The 21,522-nt window shown below is 40.5% G+C and overlaps 1 protein-coding gene across 1 annotated transcript in view; it reads left to right on the top strand.

Moving 5' to 3' along the window:
• Positions 1-21,522, top strand: part of grid2 (glutamate receptor, ionotropic, delta 2) — a gene marked incomplete at both ends in the record, with an annotated part of 509,482 nt that overhangs the window by 387,495 nt on the left and 100,465 nt on the right. Inside the window, 3 exons of the mRNA XM_083979111.1 lie at positions 2,749-2,850; positions 10,316-10,513; positions 14,195-14,507. Coding sequence (XP_083835237.1) covers positions 2,749-2,850; positions 10,316-10,513; positions 14,195-14,507 — 613 coding nt within the window. The remainder of the gene's footprint in view (positions 1-2,748; positions 2,851-10,315; positions 10,514-14,194; positions 14,508-21,522) is intronic.

Below are 21,522 nucleotides of genomic sequence, written 5' to 3'. Positions count from 1 at the left end.
CATTTGACTGACTTTTACTTTTTCTTTTGGGCTTTGCCCTTAAATAAGCTCCATTATTGCTGCTCCCTTTTCAGTCAAATAGTCAAACAGTCAAATACTTCCCCTGATCCTGGTTTCAGCGTTCTTTCTCTTCAACCAGGCTAGATTTGAATAGAGATAATGTTTTTACTTTTTCTTAGGTTTGTTTTATTGATCTTATTCTGTGTACAGTAGAGTGCGTGTGCGTGCGCGTGTGTATGTACCTGTTACCAGGTTAGGTAATGTCACAGTGTCATCATGAATCAATGCCATGCGAGTATTGAGATTCACACCTGTTGGAGTTATGTAATGTCATTTAATAAACAGCTGTATAAACAGACAGTTGATTCTGATATATAAAAAAAATAGAATAAATACTCATTGAACAATGTAAATTAAAATTTTCATTTATTTTAGCCAGTCTACAATATAGCTATTTCCATTCGAATCTGAGCTGCAGGCACTAGTTACTGGATTTGTGTTTCTTGGAGGTGAGCTGAGGTGAATATGGAATGGAAGTTGATGGCATGTGGCTGCACCACTAATGAGTTTATTGATTATACTTAATGCATTTTTACAGGCACTTATTAGAATGAGCGCACTGTAAATGTACCTATAACAGTGTCTCACATCATCTCTACTCACCTTGTTTCTCTCCTGTTTGCTCACTTCTCTCCCTGTTGCTGCTTCTCTCTTCTCTCTCTCTTGTTCATGTAATCTCTTACCCCCTCATCTGTGTCCTGTCTCTTCTTTGTAAGACCTTTGTATCTTTTTCACTTTACATCCACTCCCTTTCCCATATTCACAACAAAGTCTATAGCTATTGGGACACATACTGTACTGTACTACATTTATCCACTTAGACAGGAAGGGTTACAGGAAGCACATGTACATATAGAATAGAACTTGAAAATGCATGCACTATGATCAAGGGCTGCATTGACATTGGGTTTGTAGTGGGAAGAATTACATAACAGTAGTTTTTCTATGTTATAAAATCAAAGTTAGTTGGCTCATCTTCAGAGAAACAGAAGATTACAAATGCTTCTGTTTTCTGCATATAAAATGGAGAAAGAACAAAAATAGGGGATTCAGATTTTGGTTTTGTGTGGGACAGGAGTCAGACTCATATTCTAGCTCCACATCTCCCCCTCCAGGCTGCAAACAAGGATAACATGTGAAATAATCCTCCCAGCTGTGTCTGTATGAGTTACATAAAAGCAGAAAGACAAGCAGCTTACCTCTCGATTCCATTATTGGAAGTTACAGCAACATTGTAATGATAATTAGAATGTAACAGCAGTGAGAAAGTTTAGCTCCCTGCACTCCCTCACAGATCTTTTCCCCCGATTCTGGCTCCTGAGACCTACAATCAGGTTGAAGGTGGGTGAAACGATGCTGGGGATAATGTGAGGTCCCTGAACTCTGTAATGATAAGAATGATGAAGTTATAATGTTTCACACTGCAACTGTTGCAAGGGGAATCAAATAAATGTCAATCAAACAATGTGCATTCCTATACAATCTCGAAGAGGTATAATCTGGCAGAATAAGAAAAGAAAAAAACCTGCAGGGGTCAGCCATGGGTAAGGAAGTGAAGGGTCAAAAAGCCATTTTTACGCTCTCTGTTGTCCATTGGCTACCTGCAACACTATAAGCACACTGTAGTGTGGTGAAGTAATGCAAAAATCTGCTCTTGACAGCACAAAGGAAAGCAAATCTGCCAGAGGAGTAAGTTAATCGCCTGTCTTCTATTCTGCCAACAGCACTTGAAACAGGATTTGAAATGTTAACTAAACGGTGTGACGTAAAAGAGAAACCACTGTAGCTCAGCTATACTGTAAGTATTGGTCCCAAAAGAGAATTGATCAGAATTGGCAGAGAACTGCACATTCAACAGCAACTTCAGGCTTTAGAAAAATGGATTATCCCATATTTCCCTCCGCTGTATGCCCTCTGCTTCTCTGGTGTGTCTGTGTTTTCTTCTAAGCACAAATCATGCCGTGCAGTTTTGTGTGTATCACGGCGTGTGTGTGTGCATTTGTGTGTGTTTGTCTTTGAATAGCAGACAGCTAAATCACTTCTTTTTTCCTACTGCCTCTTTCTCTACAGGGAGACCAGGCTAGTTTGATCTTTGAAGCTAAAAACAATATTTTATTGAAAGCAGGAGGCAGCACATAGATGAAGAAAATATGGTTAGGGACTTAAATAATGTGGTCCGCGGGAAAAGACTGGAAGTTTATGATGCAATTTGACAGACATAGAAGTCTGGGTCAGACTCATAAAGCATTTTTGAATAAAGGAAAAACGTCATTTTTGCAGGCACTGTAGACACTGCACTGGGGATAATCCTTAGTGTGTTCAGTAAACAATTCAACAATGCATACAAATACATATAAAAGGGGAGATAATAGAAACTAGGGCAGTGGGGGATGCATTATTCAGTTGATCAATACATATTTGTATTTTACAGTTATTAGATTACTGTTTGTTTCAACATATTTTCCCTCTAAAATGCTAATGCATCTTGTGTTTTTCTCTGACTTTGTTAAAAGCTGTAAATGTTCCCTCTTGAGCACAATAATCCATATTTATTGTTTTTAAATCTTCACTGTTTATTTCATGTGTATGCACTTAAAGTATAGTTTTTTCTACACCCAAACTGCAGCCTGGTGTCTAAGATGTCTGTGAATCTTTTTCTTATGTTCCCACCTTTGTTTGTGTGCACAGCTTGCAACGTGGGACCCAGTTCATGGCTTGAACGGCACACTGACAGACAGGAAATTGGAAAATAACATGAGAGGAGTGGTGCTACGAGTTGTCACAGTTCTGGTGAGTGTACCGTACCAATGTCTTCATATGTGTGCCTGCGTTTTACTACTAGTATTATTACTGGTGTTATTGTTGTCTTGTGATTTCACAAGATTTCATGTTGCCACCCATAAAAAAGTTTCAGCAACTCCCGTTTGAAACCAATTTTGTTCACCTCTTACAATAAAAGGGGACTTTTGTCACTCTGCTCATCATTCGGCTGTCTCTTTGGAAATGTACAGTAGGGTGTATCTGGTTGAGAGCATGTAAAAGAACGAAATAAGCTGACAAACATTTAAGAGACAAATCTTTGAGAGGAAAGACAGAAGTCGAGAGAGGGTGAAACACAAAGAACAACAAAACAAGGTGAGTTTACTAATGGACCAAGCAATAATCATTTCATTAGCTTCCATTTTGACATTTGACAGCAAGATGGCAGAGGCCGTTGGAGTCTTGATGATAGTGAAACTGCAGCTCTGTCTGTCTCGCCTGCAGCATCGATTTGAGTACATCCCATGAGTGCTTTAAAGATTCACTGCTGTAAATTCTTTATATCCTGTCTTTGAAGTGAGAGGCAGAAAAGAAAGAGATAATGCTAGACATCTTTGAGGCTACCCTTTGTCTCTCATTTTTTCTATCCTTTGATTTTTATCATCCATAAAGGGAAAAAGAATCTGGATAGTGTTTTTGAATATCGCCCTTCTTCCCATCACTAGTGTAGGTTCGCACCCATAGATGTACTGCATAACATGTTCAGTGTTATGATGCTCCTCTACATCTTATTGGCTGGTCCTCTGGTTGTGTAAATGCCGGTCTGTGTCCGTATGTCTGTCTGTTATCCAGATGACTGCTGTCTTGCTAGGTATAATGTTCAGGGTGGTGCCTGGATGTAGTGCTCTGTTTTCTGAGAATGACTGGAGTGCGCTGTGAGTGTGTTACAGACCAGATTGTTCTGTCGCCACCTTTTTTGTGTTTTGTCTTTAAGGTGCAATGCGCTCATGTAGCTCAATGCAGAGTGACATACAGTACAGTGTGAACTCGTACACACACAAATGCACCAGCACATGCACAAACATTAACCTGGAAGAGGACATGTTCACTCTGTTCTCTCTACCTTACTGTTGAGTAGTTATTGATTAGTCAATTGATGATGAGATCATACCACTATTACAGCCAATGACTCTAAATCAATACCATTGATTAGCAGGGACTGTATTGATTATTAAATGGATGTTACCAGGGAATTGCCACATCGATATGATTACGTGTTTATGTTCCTACGCAGAACTCGGTAGTGCACCGCTTCTGGTGACCCAAACTGATAATTTGCAGTACAGATGAAATCTCAAGCCTTAAACGTTAACCTTCTAACAATCTGCTTTGGACAGGAACTTGATTTCCTTTATATGTAAGACTTGGAAGGTGGAAAACCAGACAGCCTATAAATTACCTTTCACGGACTTGCATATGTTCCTAATTTAGTTTGATTCATCTCAGCAGCTGAGTTTTCATCTTCTTGTAATATTCTGTGCTCCTTAATTTTTCGGCGGTGCACCCACATTTCCCTGGTTCTACTCCACATTTATGAGTAGCAAGCTGTGGGTATAGCTGCAGCAGGCCAAATATGCAGCCAAAGGCAGAAGATGTCCCTTTTTTAACTTGAGTTCACATTTTCCGAGATAATGAAAGGAAAGCAGTGTTTCCCCCAAATGAACCTAAAGTTTTACTTTAGATGAAAATAAGGTAGGCAGAAACCACTAGTGGAATTATAGACAAATGTCGACTAGAATTGAGCCTGTAATTTTGTCTTAAATGTGAAAGGGTACAATTGGCATCACCCACTGGTCAAAAGACTGCAGTATTCACTGGTCCGATTGTTGTGAAGACTTCCTAATTCTCAACCATTTTCCCTGTGATGTCACAGCAGCACATAATACATCAATGCGTCATGAGTAAAGGCCTATCACAACTACTCCAGAGGCTACTGTGTACACAGATGTCACTGATGAGGGAGCTCCCAATTAGCTTAGACAATCTGAGCTGGATGTCAGAGGTAAGACAGTGGATAATAAACATCACAAGCCTCTAGACTAAATTTACGACAGTACTGTACACTCAAGTTCTGAGTAAATTTTACTACATTACTGTATGTTTTTTTGAAAGGGGAAGAGGATTGGTTTGTCTTATATGATGGGAATAATATATAATAAAACCGAAAAACAGGATCTACAGTATAGCCTACCAGGTATATCATTCCCCGGTTTAGGCTAGAACGCAACTAATTCTAGTCAGACACTTTGTATCCTGTACACAACTGCTATTTTGCTATTTTGCTATTGAGCGCTATTTGTCTATAGCTTTGTTATACATATTCTCAATCTTAATCAAGCAGAGACCAAGGAAAATATATTTTTTTAACAATATGAAATGTAATCTTCTGCAAAGACTGGCAGGGCTTTCCAGAATGCACTAATTTACATTGATCTCACAGGCAAATCCACAGAGTGTTTTGAAAATGCTCACCATACTACAAATCACCACATGCCTCTTGTCATTCCCAGCATTCCCTCAGAGTGCACTTCAGATGCCATTACTGAGTCTTTATTGAAAATTGCTGTTTCTTTCTCAAGTCATGTCTCCAAAAACACCCAAGCAGCATAGAGACTGCATGTGGTACTTCCAGTCAAGAGGAGACAGGGGATGAACGTGTGCCAAGGAATTAGTAGAAAGAAGAAAGGGAAGGGGAGGCTGGATGATGGGAACAAGAGATGGGAGTATTTTTGGAAAGATGAAGAGAAAATGGAAGAGACGGTTTGCTGAATATGTGGGGATGTGAAATAATATTGCAAAAATAACAAGAGGGACTTGTACTGCAGCCTCAATAGATGGGAGGGTGACGAGAGACAAGGTGTCATAGGGAAGGCAGAGGAAGTCTGTGATGTGGAAAGACGCTCAGTTGTGCATATCACAGCTGGTGAGTGGTGGGAGAAAAGGAGGGAGGACAAAATAGCAGCAGAGGAAAAAGAGGGGGAGATTAGCGTCACAAAGCCAGATTACATCTCACAAGGTAATTTTTCCTTACAAGGGTTTAGTCTGGAAACCATCGACTGAGTATCGATTGAGCCCAGCAGCTCAAAGCAAGACCGACCAGTGAACTAGAGGAAGTGTTTAGTTTACATGACTCTTTAAACTCTTTAAACCAGATTTTATAGATTAGCAATATTTCTACCAATGAATGTTTTTTTCTATTATTACTATTATTACTTCAGTTCGATTCAAACCGTGATTTGCTGAGTTAGTTTCAGAGAGATAAAAATGCTGCCAATATTGTGAGTTTAAAAAACGAAGAAAAGTTCCATAATAATTCAGCAACTGTTGGTGTGTTCAAGTCAGGTTCTTGTTAAAGAAGTGTAGAGAGAAAACTTTCATGGGTTGTACAGCAAATTTGAAAACGACATCTATCGGACAACCTGTGTCTTTGCCAGAGAGCTTAACTAAAATCACTGGATGACTTGTAGACACTAGTGACATGAGGTGCTCTTCTTCCTTGGCTACAATATACCACAATCAGATAAAAATACCAACTATGCTCTCAATATTAATTATATTTATATAAAAACATTCCAGCCCCCACAAACACACACATTGTCTGTGTATTGATTGGCTGCTGCCTCTGCTGCTGTTGGTCATGTGTTGTGCACATGCATGTGTACAGTAAAGAGAACAATATAATAAAAATAAATGAAAGGGGGGTAGCTTGATTGTGTTTTAAAATGAAATCTTTGCAGGAGCATCTTACTGTAAGTTTTTATTAATATGTTTTAGTACCAAAGTTTAAAGGAGCATTATCGCAAATACAGCAGTAATAGCATAAAACAAGCTGAAATATGCAAAAGATAGGTCGGGGGGAGCCATAACTAAATTTACAAAAAAAATCGCCAACAGTGTAGTGTCCGTGGGGCAAATGCAGCATTTGTCTTTGTTATGATCCAAGCCCGGCGCTTGCTGCGTTCAATTGCACTCGGAACTGGCAAACCCGACCTCCGAACCGGAAAAATGCAACAGTAAATTGTAATGTAGCAGTGTTAGGCTGCTTACAGTCACTGAATCGTCCCACTGCGGTCTGCACGTCACACCAACGATCATACATTTGTAGGAGGAAGTTGCAGTTGCTGTTGTTGCCGTTGTTGTGGTTGTGCGCGAGTAGAGCTGCTTCCACTAGCGAGTTTTCTTTTTCCTTTCCCGCGATTGCACGTTCATTCAGCCTGGTGAGGGAGGAGGAGGGAGGAGGGGGGAGGAGGGTGGGGGGGGGGACTAAACGAGGCTCCTCTCTCTCTCTGACAGCTGCCCACTTGTTTATATCTGATATGCTCCGCCTGGCTCCATCTAGTGGCCGAATTAAGAATTTGGATAATGCTCCTTTAAATTCTCTAAAAAACAAAATGTATTTGTTAACCATCATCAACCATCTGCTGAATTGTTCTCATTCCTACAATTTTCCATGAGTGGGATCAATAGATAGGTAAAACACAAAGTCTGCACACCAGCAGCAGGGTAATTGTTTATTATCACTTACTGGTATGTCCTTGGAGCTGCTGCTGGTGTGCAGACTTTGTGTTTTGCCTATTTCATGCCTTTCTTTGTCTGACAGCAGTGTTTAGATTTTGTGGATGTGTGTGCATTCTCCATTGTTTTTCAGGGATCATTAGATAGCCTTACAATTTGTCATTCCTTCTCTTATTTTCTTCTTTCATTTCTTGATAAACATATTCCCTCTGATAGTTTCACATTTGGGGTGTCAAACAAATAAAAAAATTAACTTGATCTATTGCAATACTACTCTGTGATTAATCGTGATAAAAATACTAAATATAATATACAGTATTGCTTGTATTTTCTTCTATTTTTTACTATATATTATTAAAGTATGCTATTTGGCTACCTACAATTAATTGATTAGAATTTAAGGATTCATATGAACACTATATTTTGATTAATGTATTTATACATATGTATCAGACACCCACGACAGGCAACACTCGGGGACATAGCTTACAGCTCGCCTGCCACTGTGAAACCAAGAGTTTGAATTTGCCCACTCTCATCTTTGATCAAACCAGCCATGGCATTGAGTTTTATCGGCTAATGGGCAGAGTGGGACAAGTCTTCACAGAACGTGGGTGGGATGATGCTGCATTCAAGACAAAAATATGGGACAAACCCTGTCCCATATTGATCAAAACGGAACATGCTATTTAATCCTTAAATACGGATTTTTACTGTATTTCAGCAGACGGGCAACAAACCTAGTGGCGACACAGACCATAGAGTGTAGACACAGACAAGCTCTACCTAATTCACATGACATGATTAGTCTTGCTTTTTCTTTTCTTAACATGTTGTGTCCAGATGAATTGCATGCATTAACACGTTAACTTTGACAGCCCTACATAACATATAATGTTTAAAATCCAAAGATTCATGAAGTTCATGAATGCACTCGGATGCAGAACAATGAGTGAAAAAAAATTTCACCCTCATGTCGGCAGGAAGAACCATTGATAAGATATCATATAATATAAAAATATATAAAATATAAAAATATAAAAATTCTGTGATGTCTTCACCAGTGGCAGTTCAATTCTAATGATGTCATTACAGCTATTTATGACTAAGCTTGGAAATTAGCTTCCAACATAAACATTTACCTTAGAGGTGAATATCTAAGTTTTAGGGCCCTATACAACAGGAGAAAAAGCTGTGTTTTCTTAATAAAGGGTTAAAGTAACCACATAGGGAAACAATCAGTGGCACTTGGGAGGTTATTCAGTATGTATAGGTGTGCGTCCTGGTGGGTACTCCCGACTTGATTGATGGACGCTTGTGGTGAAAGAGGGACTTGGCATGCATGTCCACTCACTGCCTAATAGCTTATTGAACGGCAGCAGCTAGCAAGGATTAGAAACCGCCAAGTTAATGCATAGCGGAGCCTCCATGTGTATCTATGTGTGTGTATATGTGAACTTAATGTGCAGCCGGTGTCCAGTCAATAGCACACGGGCCCTCATAAATCTGCAAGACATATTGGCCTAAAACATTTCACTCATCAATAGGGATTTATTAAAGAAGAGAAAAAGAGGGTGAGGGAAAAGGGGAGTGGTGGATCAAACAGAGAAGAACTGAGGAGAAACCTCACTGAAACGCTCAATCCAAGTACAGTACAGTAAACACAAAGTTTACTTTTAATTCAGAAGCTGTGCTTTTAATGCCATGGCGATAATGATAAACAAGATGTTCAATCACCACACAGTCATCAAAATCAAGTCAATCTCCATTGACTAACATGTTAAAATCTTCAACTTAACAGCAGAAATAATCATGTTTACAGACTGATATAGAAGAAATGTTTTCAGTCTTGTATTGAGAGTGGGGAGGGTTTTTATATAAAATTCAACAAGGCATGCTGCTTTGAGTGACAAGTGGATGAGCGTATGCTTGCCACCAACTTTTATGCAATGAAGATCCTCCCACACGCCGCCTCCTTGCCCACTTTTGGATTTACCAGGATTGATTATATGATGGCAGCGGAGCAGCCCACTCTGAACTTCAAAAAACACTTTGAAACCTATAGGTGACATCAAAGAGGCTGCATCTAAGCTATCTATCTTTATTTGCAGTCTGTAGGTTCCCCCTGTGGATGAAAGGAGAGGGCCCTAGCAAAAACATGCATGCTTGTCAGCGTCCAGTTTACCTTCACAACCATAACCTTCACAACCATAACAGAAGGTAGAATTGTTTCTGGTTGTGTTTTTTCCCTATTGGTAAACAAAATATGGGAGCTACCAATTGCATTTAGTTTGCTTCTGCTTCCAATTCCTGTCATGTACAGTCACTGCTCAAAGTTGAGTTTTTGGCCTCTAGAGACACTGTAGATTCCTCATGCTGTTAGAAGCAGTGAATGAGGAGACCCACACATGGCACAGGAGAGGAGGACGTGATACACATTTCACCCACAGGGATTAGATTTCACCCTGGCTGTGACATTTCTCACGTCGAAGGAGTGACAAATCACATTTGCACCCAACATGGATGGTAATGCATACTGAGAGGAGGGGGCTGTGAGGTAGCAAGGATGAAGAGCAATGGATGAAGAACGAGGCTGCAAACCACTGTAAAATATGCATTTCTTAAAACATCAAAAGGCGTTGTTTTTGTTTGTAGTACGAAATGTATTCAACTGTCCAAGCTCCTACAATATACTGTAAACTCCATGGGGGAGCGTACCTGTATATGCATGGTGTTTGACAGAACCTTTTTGTGGATTTGTAATGTGGGCTTCGTAAGACATTCTCCCACCATTTTGGATGAGTGTTTGTGGTGGTGTAATGGAAACTGAGTAATTGGGTGATTTAATGCTTGAATGACTGGTGTATTGATCGGCTGCTTGACTGACTTACTGACACACTGATTGATCTTTGCCTTCTAGGAGGAGCCGTTTGTTATGGTGTCGGAGAACGTTCTGGGGAAACCAAAGAAGTACCAGGGCTTTTCTATTGATGTCCTGGATGCCCTGTCCAACTACCTGGGCTTTAAGTATGAGATCTATGTTGCCCCAGATCACAAATATGGAAGCTTGCAGCCTGATGGGCAGTGGAACGGACTGATGGGTGAACTGGTCTTTAAGGTGAGAAGAAAATACACTACACACACTTTGCAAGAACAATAAAAATGACTGTTGAAGAACAATGACATGGACTGGATAAATAAGCATTAACATGCGCACAAAATATGTAAATATGGACTGTTTGTTGCCTATTTATGCACACACACTAAACTAATACAAAAGGAGGAGCAGCATGCATGCAAGGCAAGCAAGCACATGCCATCGGCACCACTTATGCTAAAAAGGACCATAGCCTCCCTCAGGTTGAGTCTACACACTCCTATCATTACACTCCCGCTAGAAATCATGTCACTTCAAAAGCAAATATTTGAATTATGCTACCAGGGCAGAGTTTAACTTCCTTAGATTGGAGAGAGGGATTTAGAAATTTGTTCTCCAACCACTGCAGAATGTAGTGTGAAGTGGTCCAGAGAGGGGCTGACCTTAAAGATTCGGAAATGTGATATTGCATATTGGTGAAAACACCAATCATAATTTGACTAATTTGACTAGTTTCAAGTATCTTCAAGTATTTGATGCGTAACCACTGGCAGACACTTGAACTGCATCGCTGAAAAATGGAAAATTGGTGATGACTTTCCTTGAGAGCGTGGAGCTGTAAATGTGGATTTCACAAAGATGAAGAGGCCTCTAGTTTGTGGGCAGGAAAATGGTACTGTTTGGTAATAACTACTTTATCCATAACACAACTGCATACATAGTTAGGGTTAGCTGAGGTAGCCTGGCCTTTGTAGTCCATTAGCACAAAATGTACCAGTTTCACAACTATTTCACTGTTGTGTAACAAATTTGTGACCCAAACTTTTGTGCCGCCAGGGTTATTCCCTTCAGTTTAGATGCCAGAGCTGTTCCTCACCCATCTGTCTATTCCAACATGAATATATTTGATGTTATAATCCATCTCGTCATCTCGTACAGTTTACAGAAAGAAGGTATGGGGAAGAGAAGCATCAGAAGTATTCTAAAGCAGTCTTTTTAAATCACATTTTTATCTGCTATCCTGTAGCAAAGACAGAGCACAGTTACCCACACAAAAGAAAAGCAAACTCATGGAAAGATCGATGTCAAGCAGATTCTGAATGTACCGAAGAGATTGTGGTTTCACTGCCATTACCTGTTCCTCAGCGGTCTTGGGTCCTTTGGGACCCTGCCAGCAATGAGCCTTGAGTTTACCTTTCCTTCCTTCCTTCCTTCCTTACAGTCACTCTATTCTTTTGTCCCCAAAATAATTTATGGATTACGGTACTAAAATCCAAGGTAACAATGCCACTAAATGGAAGCAGTAACAACACTGGGGCATTTTCTTATGGTATGATCACCATTGAAAAGTGACTTTACTAAGCTTGTTATTAATTGTTGATGGCTACTACAAGCACTTAAGTAATTCAACTATTAAGTGAAATTTTCATGGTCAGTGTGCCTGAATAAGGGGAAAGAAAATAGCTTGCATCCTGAAACATTGTTGTAAATCACAGTAATATTTTGCGTTAGGCATGTGGTGAGTGGTGCAAGTTGTGACTGTAAGTCAACACAGTGTTTTCTCAACTCTAAACAATTGCTCAACATCTGCTAGATAAAATGTGATTGTGTTGTGAAATACTGAGAAATAGGGCACATGTAGGCTCTTTTTTTTTTAGAAAAATTCAGTCTCACTCATGCTAATTTAAAGTACCAATGTACTGCATGCATTTGTTTACATTTGTGTGTGTGTCTGTGTGTGTGTCTTTGTATGTGTGTGTGCACGTGCGATGCCCTTTAATGTCCTCCTGGAATTAACTGAGCCGCTGAACACATTATTCATTCCCTATAGGTCAAGGAGGTTTTTCATTATCAGCAATGTTTTTTTTTTTACTCCAAAGTTTTCCATTCTTTAAGTTCATTATTTTGATTTGGCTGTGTGTCAGGCTGGAGCATCTTTTCAGATTTAGCTTTTCTTCACCTCCGACTCCCTCAGCCCTCCTCCACATCATCCCTCCATCACCACTGGAAGAGCTCACAAAATGATACAGAAAAAGCTGTGAGCACAATGCATATTTATGTGAACACAGACAAGCACAGACTGTAAATAAACTGAACATGCAAATAATTTTGTTTTCCCCATCAGTCAGCAACAAGATTTATCTCCCCAAAAAACCAATTATACCAGATAATTATTATCCAAAGTGCTCTCTGGAAGTTTCTATGTTGACTGACCACAACAGTCAGCATGGTAATCCATCTCTACTCATATACACTCGCATACATATTGTTGTCTCAAACCGACTGACATCCTGCAGGGTTTCCTCCTAATAGCCTTCTTATGCAGTGTAAGTGACATTTTCTGCACATTTAAGCATTTTGTTTCTTCACTCAACTGTGAGATTAGTTCTTCTTTTTTTGTGCCTCCAATGGATTAAAATTTTGTTTGTTTTGTCTGTGTGTGTGTGTGTGTGCGTGCATTGCACAGACAAAAATGTGGTGCGTTGTGGGTAGTCAGGCGAGTGTGTGTTTGTGTGTATAATCAGTATTTGTGTCTGTTTACAGTGGCTGTGGGGCTAAACATCGCCCTACAAAATCACCTGACCTGTTACAGTCAGTTGTTGGTAGCAACAAAGACAAATCTCATTATCGAACAAGTTTGGAATATGCGCCCTCTCTCACGAGTATAGATTTCACACACGCACACTCACACTCTTAAATCCTTGTTATGGTACAAGCAGATGTCTACAGCTGCTAGCCAAGCACTGGGGACTGAAAACATTTTAATTAGCCATCATTGTTCCTGCATTTAAGCTAAGCACAGTCTATTTTTCTTGGCAGACACTCACTGACAGCTGTTTTCAACTTAAAGTCTTTACACTTAAATAATTGAAGCAGTCATTTGTTGTCTCTTAGAATTCCAAGAGTTCCAAGTGAAAGCAGATCAATGGGCAAATGAATGAATGAGTTTAAGGTCATACATCAAAATAAGACAAGTCCTCATGGGGCGTACAGACAGTTCAGGACAGCATTTGCTGATGTACAGCACAACACATAACGAGAATATCCACTCATGATCATAATTTTGGCTCTTGTTTCCTGTCTATCATGGTTTTAGAGTTGTATAGTTTTTGGTAGTCACCACTGAAGCAACAAATAGCTACTATTGAATGTACTTTGGGGATCATGGTCAGACTTTTTAAAAAGACTATTGTCTGAATTCAGAGTGTGAAGTACCAACATTTCCCATCTCCCCAAACTCCTTCACACCATCACTGGTGAATTTATTTAATAGCTACATTCAACATGAGTGTTTTGATGATTTTTTTTTTCTTTTTGCTTAGAACCATTGCTTTATCTCTATGTAACTTTTTGTACACAGGAGTGCCTAAACCATTCATCCTGACTTGAAACAAAATAACAAAACACATCTCCCCACTGGTGTTTTTATTTTAATTTTGAAGCAAAAGAAACACACTGTCAACAAAAGCTCTGTTTTCAGAATCTATCAATAGGCCAGATGTCTCCAGGCAGTGGTAAGGTTTCTTTGTGTTTAGAATTGTATGTTTTATTTTAGATGGTGATAAGAAATTGAGGCAAAACTTAAAGCCCTTACCCACTGGATCTCTGGGCATAAAAGTCCACAATTTTTTGGCTGTGGTTCCTCACTTACACATGTGCACAGTGTTGATACTTGAAACTCCTCTTTTCTGCCTCATGCAGCGGGCCGATGTGGGACTTTCTGCCCTGACCATCACGCCTGAGCGAGAGAGCGTTGTGGACTTCACCACACGCTACATGGATTACTCTGTGGGTGTTCTGCTACGCAAGGCCGAGCGCACTGTGGACATGTTTGCCTGCCTGGCGCCCTTCGATCTGTCGCTGTGGGCGTGCATCGCGGGCACCGTTCTCCTCGTTGGCATCCTGGTGTACTTGCTCAACTGGCTCAACCCACCCCGGCTCCCCATGGGATCGGTGTCATCGACAACGCTGTACAATTCCATGTGGTTCGTGTATGGCTCCTTTGTACAACAAGGTAAGGAAGAAATATGGTAAGGGAGTAGAAAGTAGGAAAGAGGAATCAAAAGAAGACAGCCTGATGAATGAGTGAACAAATAGAGTTTGGGATGGTTAGATCAGGACTTAAAAGCTTTAGCTGGCCTTCTCTGTGTGTAACTATATACTGTATGTGGTGGCTGTGAACCTTGACTTATCTGGTCATATCTCTACGCTCTGTGCACCCATCCTACACTGAACACCTCCCTATGACCTTTGCACTGGGCATCAAGGGCATACCCTGTGGACTAGATACAATTTTACCAGAAAGCAGTGTCCACAGTGCAATTATTAATTATTAAACATCTAATCCTGTAGAAATGTAACTTTAAAGAGACTCCCCAAGCACCAAATACAATCTTTAACTATAACTGACTAGATCACTTACCAATTGATCCTGATGAAGCTGGTGTGGTATTCATTCTTATTTGGCCTTTTAAGTGAATTAAGTAAAATATGTGAAGCTCTATAATTCCAGGGTTTCCTGAATTATTTGTATATTTTTAACTTTTACCCCAGCTGGCGACCAGAGGGTGCACAGCAGTGCTGTTGTTTGGCCATAGGGAGATGGACTTTCAACAACATCAAGCTGTGATTGCATGGTGCATCCAAGGGGTAAAAGCTAGAGGCACAAGAGGAGCACGGGGAAAAAATGTCATTACAAAAGCAATTCTAATGTCAAAAATGTGATAGTGGCTCTCTCTGGGTGTAATAAGTGTGGATTGACCTTTCATGTTCGAGCACAATAGACAAATGAGAACAAAAGGGAGGAGAAGTTTTGTTCCACATGGATTGAGTGAAGGATAATGACCTAATACTGGATATCTACCCAAAGATTTTCCAGAATCCTCCGGACCGTGCTCAGGTGCAGAGATCAGACAATTGACACCAAGGGAAGGATTACATTTAAATCAGTGCAGGAATAGACCCATGGCAGGGAGACAAAGGGGCAGTGGGAGCAGGAAAATAAGTGTGTGTTTTCATCATGTCTTTTTTTATTTGTTTTTTATTTTTATGGATAAACATTTAAGCACTCATTACAAGACAGTTACACAGACAGTTAGACGTGTTCAGAACTGTATGGGACAAAAGGCTATTACAAAACAAACAAACTGAGACAGAGCAAACCAAAAAAAACGGGGGTGGAATTACGAAAAGGGGTGCTGAGCAGGCATATTGAATTTGTTGGGAATAAAAACAGAGAATAAAGACGTTTAAGGAAAAGAAAAAGAGGGAATAAAAAAGGGGGGAAAGGAAGGGCTGAATGGTGTGAAGTAGTGTTTCCAGCTCTGGACAAATTGTATGAATGGAGACTGGGTGTTATTGTTGTGGGTGATATTGTTTTTCATGGTGAATGCAAGTTTTTCCAAATTTGAGTTAGCAGGTTGTGCCAATGTTGTAGTGAAAGATTTGTTCTGTCTTTCCAATTATTTTTTTTGGCCATGGCTGTGGAGATTAGGATGAATGTTTGATGATGTTTTGGGATTGATAAAGAGGACGGGTCACCAAGCAGGGCTATGGTTGGGTAGAGAGGGATGCTGAGGTTGAGGATCTTGGATAGCTCTCCCCGACCTCAGACCAAAACCGTCTGACTGGGGGGCAGTACCAGAGTGCATGGGGGTAATTTATATACTATGGCTGGACAGTGTGTGCAGGTGTTGGTGGGGATGTTTGTTCTGTGTAGTACTTTGTATTGAATTAGCTGTATGTTGGAGTTGGGTGAGATGGTGAATGTGTTTTTACAAATTGTTTGCCAGTTGATGTCTGTTTGGGTGTGAAGGTCTGAGGTCCATTTGTCTGTTGGTAGTGAGGTGGTGTTTTCATGATGTGAGAAGAGTTTGTAAATCTGGGAGAGAAATTTCTTGGGTTTGAGTAAATTTAATTTCAGTAGTAAAGGGGGGGGGGGTGGATATTAATTACTTTTTTAATGGTCTCTTTTAGCTGTAGGTATTGGAATTGACAGTTTTCTGGTAGGTTGTTCTGTTTCAGAAGGTCGGAGGTCTTGAGAGAGCCATCCCTGAAAAGGTTCCGTAGGCCGGTTATTCCACTCCCACTATCACTAATTGGCCGCTTTGCATCTGTCAAAATGAATATTCTCCCAAAAATCAACTATTATTAACTATTATTTGCCATGACACATATCAACCCACCTCTGGGCTGGTTTTCCTCTCTGAACCTACAGTAAACACATTCTATTGGAAAGGAAAAAACCCCTGGATCAAATTAACCACCCTTCAAAAACCAAAACAGTATGGAGGACTTGATGCCCCAAATTTCTATCATTACTCTCTCTCATCAATTGCAGTATATTCATCATTGGACCAGCAACTTCAACCCTGCCTGTCTAGACATCGAACAAACCATCTGCAAAACAGTGACCACCCAAGACATAAACTTCATAGACAAATCAATCAGAACCTACGAATGCTTCAAATATAACATAATAAATACTCTTTCTGCCTGGTGGAAAACAAATGAAATTCTGAACCTTCAACTTGCCCCATGTAGTAATTCCACCCCCATCTGGCACAACCCAATGTTCAAAATCAGCCGAAAAACAATTAACTTTGCATCCTGGAAACAGAGAGGTTTCATCATGTCTGTTTTCCCTCTGGTTTGTGTGTTTGAGCATCCACACCTCTGTTGACAGAAGAAAAACAATATGTTCACAGTTACAGGCTCATTCGTGTGTTTGTGTGCACATGGTTTGTGGTATAATGAAATAATAACAGCTATTTTCCAAAGAGCACAGTGTGCTCCTGCTTTCATGCTGCAGGACTGGCAATAGTTAATTTTTTAAGCTGCATTAATTATGCAAATTTTTTGGAGGAATGCTTTTTATTTATTTATTTTTAACACTGCCTGTGAAACATTTCAGGCCGTGAACAAGCAACTGATGAGCGTTCCATTGATAAATAATCCTCCATCTTGTGCTGCAGCTAATGGTGGTAATGATGATGATGATACATTCTAATTGCTGTTTGATATTCACAATCGTTTCTCTTTTTAGCTGTAATTAACATTTTAGTCATGGCATCATTAGAGAGAAAAAGCGAGCGAGAGAAAGGGTCTAATTCTTCAAGAGGGTGCTGTCCTTTGTGTGTGTGTCTATGTGTATGTATTAGTGTGTTTTATGTCGGGTGTATACAACGTGTGTGTGTGTGTGTTTGTGTGCGATATCAGGTGCTTCTTCCTGATCATTTGAAAAGAGCTCTGCTGCATCCACAGATAATTTTGTTTCTGTTTTGGCTAGCAAGAAATATCTGTGCATTAACAGTCTATTGTCACGAGGCTAATGGGCTGACCTTCAGTAGCTTAAAAGTCACCTGCAATGTTTTTCGCTCTCATCCCAGCAATTATTACGTGAAGCAGAGACATCCACCTGATAGCTAATAACAAGATTAAACTGTATCTTGACTGACAAATTAACAGACTGACGGGTTCAAAAATAGGTTTATAATGTCACTGCACACTCTCTCTCTCTCACACACACACACACACACACACACACACACACACACACACACACACACACACACACACACACACACACACACACACACACACACACACAGAGTATTCATTCAGCAGCTCCTTCATTCTGAAAGCACCTCTATACTGTAATGTCTCAGACCTTTGTGCTTCACCATGAACAAAACACACACACCCTCAGCATAAGGAAGTTGGATGAGTGATGAGAACATGGCGCCATAATTTTGCTTTTGGCTTAGGGTGAGAGATGGAGGTTGAGAGGAGAAAGGTAGAGGTGCAAAAGTATTGCTCTCTTAATCCTTTTCTTTTCTTCCTCCATTCTTTCACTTGACTTTTTTTTTCCTTTCTTCCTTTTTTCAACCTATTTTCCATTCTCATACTTCCATTTTCTTCCCTACATTTTTTTGTGTCCTTTTGTCCTTTGTCCTTTTTTATCATCTTTTAAGCCCCCCCTCCACTCCCAACCCACGCCTTGTTCTTTCTTTTTCTTTACCCTTCCTCCTTACTCATCACTGCCGTAAAACTGGCAGTCATTTTTGTGTGTTGTATGGGAGTGCATGCGTGTGCAGGAGTGTGCCAGTAGAAGATGTAGTGAAAAAATGTCAGTACTCCATAAACTATCTCTAATTGGTCTCAAGGAAAGAGAGGGGGGGGGGGGGGGATGCTGGTTTGCTTTTGACTGTTTTGACCGGTACATCAAAGGCCTATTGCAAATCTAAATGGGATCTAGTTTTGTAATTCAGTAATACATATTTTTGTATGAAATAAGAACAGCTTTATGCTTTATGTGTGACCGTATTAAAAGGGAAATAAAAAGTTCCACATGCATATATGCTGTAATAACCTCAGTTTAGTAATCATTTGTATTTGAAAAGAAGTAAAACTATTTAATGAATAAATATAAAAGGCAAACTCCACAAGCAGCCAACAGGTAATAGGTATAAAATGTGGCTCTACAGCACACTCAATCACAGCAAGGTCAGACACATCAGCCACTGTGACGATAAGTTGGACATACTTTTAAGAGCAATAAACCATACCCAGGGAGACAACTGTAAGGTCAAGTAGTCTATGGTCTTGGAGATTAATAATCAAGCTATAGAAAACACATTTTTGCATTCATGGGTAGCTATTTTTTCTGTTGTGTGTTGAATACCAACTGTGTCACCTTAACACAAAAACATTTGGTTGATGTTGCCAGTGGGAGAGACCATCTATCAGCACACATCTGTGCTGGATATTGTTCAAAAATGGTCTTGGTGGCACTCTGTCTTCTGAAAGCAGAGCACATCTGCACTGCTGCAACACAAATGTGACGATGACAGCGGTGACCACAGTCAGCGAGATGAGCAGGAAGATCAGAAAATAGTTTTCAGGTGACCACGTAAAATTTAAATAAGAGCTGAGGACAGAATGAAGAATGTAAGTAGTGCAGAGGGGATGTGGGAGAGAGGATATGATTTAAAGGATGTGAAATGTTTCCCAAGGAGATTAATTTTCAGCTTCAGTTAGGTTACTCTTTGGCCCTGGCTGAGGTGGGAAGGTCATTCCAATATTTTTCAGAGCCAGAAGGAAGGAGAGTTGAGGCTGGGATGAGTGATTACCAGGTCACATTATTAGGAGAGCCAAGCAGACAACATTAGCAGAGTCAGGGCATTGACTGGCTGGTATGGAGAAGCTGGGCAGATCATGACCTGGAGGGATGGCGATGTGCACTCATTTGCAGTCTTGTACACCAGGTTTTGGATTTTAAAATGAGCCACCACGGGCAGTCAGAGGGGGGGAGAGCAGGAGGAGTGCAACATGCAAGAATTCAGGAAGATAGAAGACAAGACAGCCTGCAGCAGTTTGGATGAGTTAAAGGAGTCTGGCATGTGGTCAGAGGAAAGTTGCAGTGCCTCAGACAGAAGTTTCAACAAGCTAAGCAAAAGAGCTGATAAAGAAGAGCCTGGTTCCCTCAGTGTTGCAGATAATTGTAAACAATCAGAAGACACATAATTGACCCCATACTAAAGTGATTAATACGATTGGGCGATGTGCAAGCAGTGGAAGCATGACAGTCATTGCCGATGGACGATGGTATTGTCCATCGGACCAGCCCTAGTGATGAATACTGTAAACAGAATGTAATTTTCACTTTTTCACAGTTTCACAGATCGGACAGCATGTACAGCGCATCAGGCTGTAAAACGGTAACAGCAGCAAAACTTTTTTTTTCATGTTGTCTTTATTTAAGCTGACCTCAGTTAATGGAAAGTGGCACTCTGAGTGAGAGACACAAACTGAAGAGGCCACAGTTATAGAACGGACTGTGAACTCTGCCGTAGTTGAAATGTGAAAACAGGCGATAGAAGCTTGCCGTCAAAGGGGGTATCTCAGCTGATGTGTAACCTCTGTAGGAGGGAGAGAGGCTCTGTTATGCAAGTCAGATTGGCTGAAGAGAGAGTAAAATTAAACTAAGTGAGACAGATTGTAAGAGTTGACATATTGCCTAGTTCATCCATCCCATTTCCTCTTTCGATACTTCCCTGTCTTCTTCTATCCGTCTCTCCTTCTCCCCACTTCCTCTCCTGTCTTGACTCCCAAGTTTTTTTTTTCTTTTTTTTTGCCAGTATGGTCTGAGCTAAAGTGGAACAGTCAAAAGCAAAACTCCGGTGTCATCCTGAATGTGTGTCTTTCATGAAACTTCCCCCTGTTGCTTTCCCTGTCTTGCTTTTTGGTGTTCTCCCTTAATTAATGTCCTAAACAGTGGGGGAGGAGACAAACACTGTGGAGAAACAGACTGTGTTTTTGTGGATTTGTGCACATATGTGTGAGTTATCTTAGCATGCAGCCAAACTGTCAGCGTGAGTGCGGCTGCCTCTCAATTAGAGCTAACTTTGTTGGGAAATACATACACAGTCACACTCATACGCGCACACTGTGAATTACTTGTTTTCACTGTTTGAAAAAAAAAAAAAAAAACTGCACAGATACACAAACACACAAACCGAGTCAGGGCCATAGGCCATAATCAGCACTTTCATCTCTCCATCTGCTGCTCCAAACATTTCTCGCTTTCTTTCTCATGTTTTTTTTCCCTCTTTCAAACTTTGCACCCCCCCACCCCCACCTTGTCTCCTGCTGCGCATCTAGCTGTCTGTATGCTTGAGTATGACTGTGTGTCTAAGGAGGGAGGGGGGGTGGGTGGGGGGGGTTGTTCTTTTCACTGCCTTGTTAGAGAGTCATACAGGGAAAAAAAAACACCAATTGTTTCTCTGCTTCCCTCCTGCCTACTTTTGTAGCTCATCCCTCCATCCCTCAGTTCTCTCCGTTCCCCACTTCTCTCTACTTACTGCTGAGCTTTCTCAATGTGAGTTGTGTTCACGTTCAGCACTCTCCCTTTTCTCGCTTCCGCTATGTGTCGCTCCCTCTGTCATTATCTCTGTTTCTGCTGTGCAATACTGCTGGGAAGCCAGCGTTATCATCATTTCCCTGCTCTCTTCTTCTCTTTTCCTCCCTCT

This window comes from Trachurus trachurus (genome assembly GCF_905171665.1).
Source record: "Trachurus trachurus genome assembly, chromosome: 9".
Classification (NCBI taxonomy): domain Eukaryota; kingdom Metazoa; phylum Chordata; class Actinopteri; order Carangiformes; family Carangidae; genus Trachurus; species Trachurus trachurus.
Note: the sequence above shows the minus strand (reverse complement) of the source record. Positions and strands in the feature narration are given on the sequence as shown.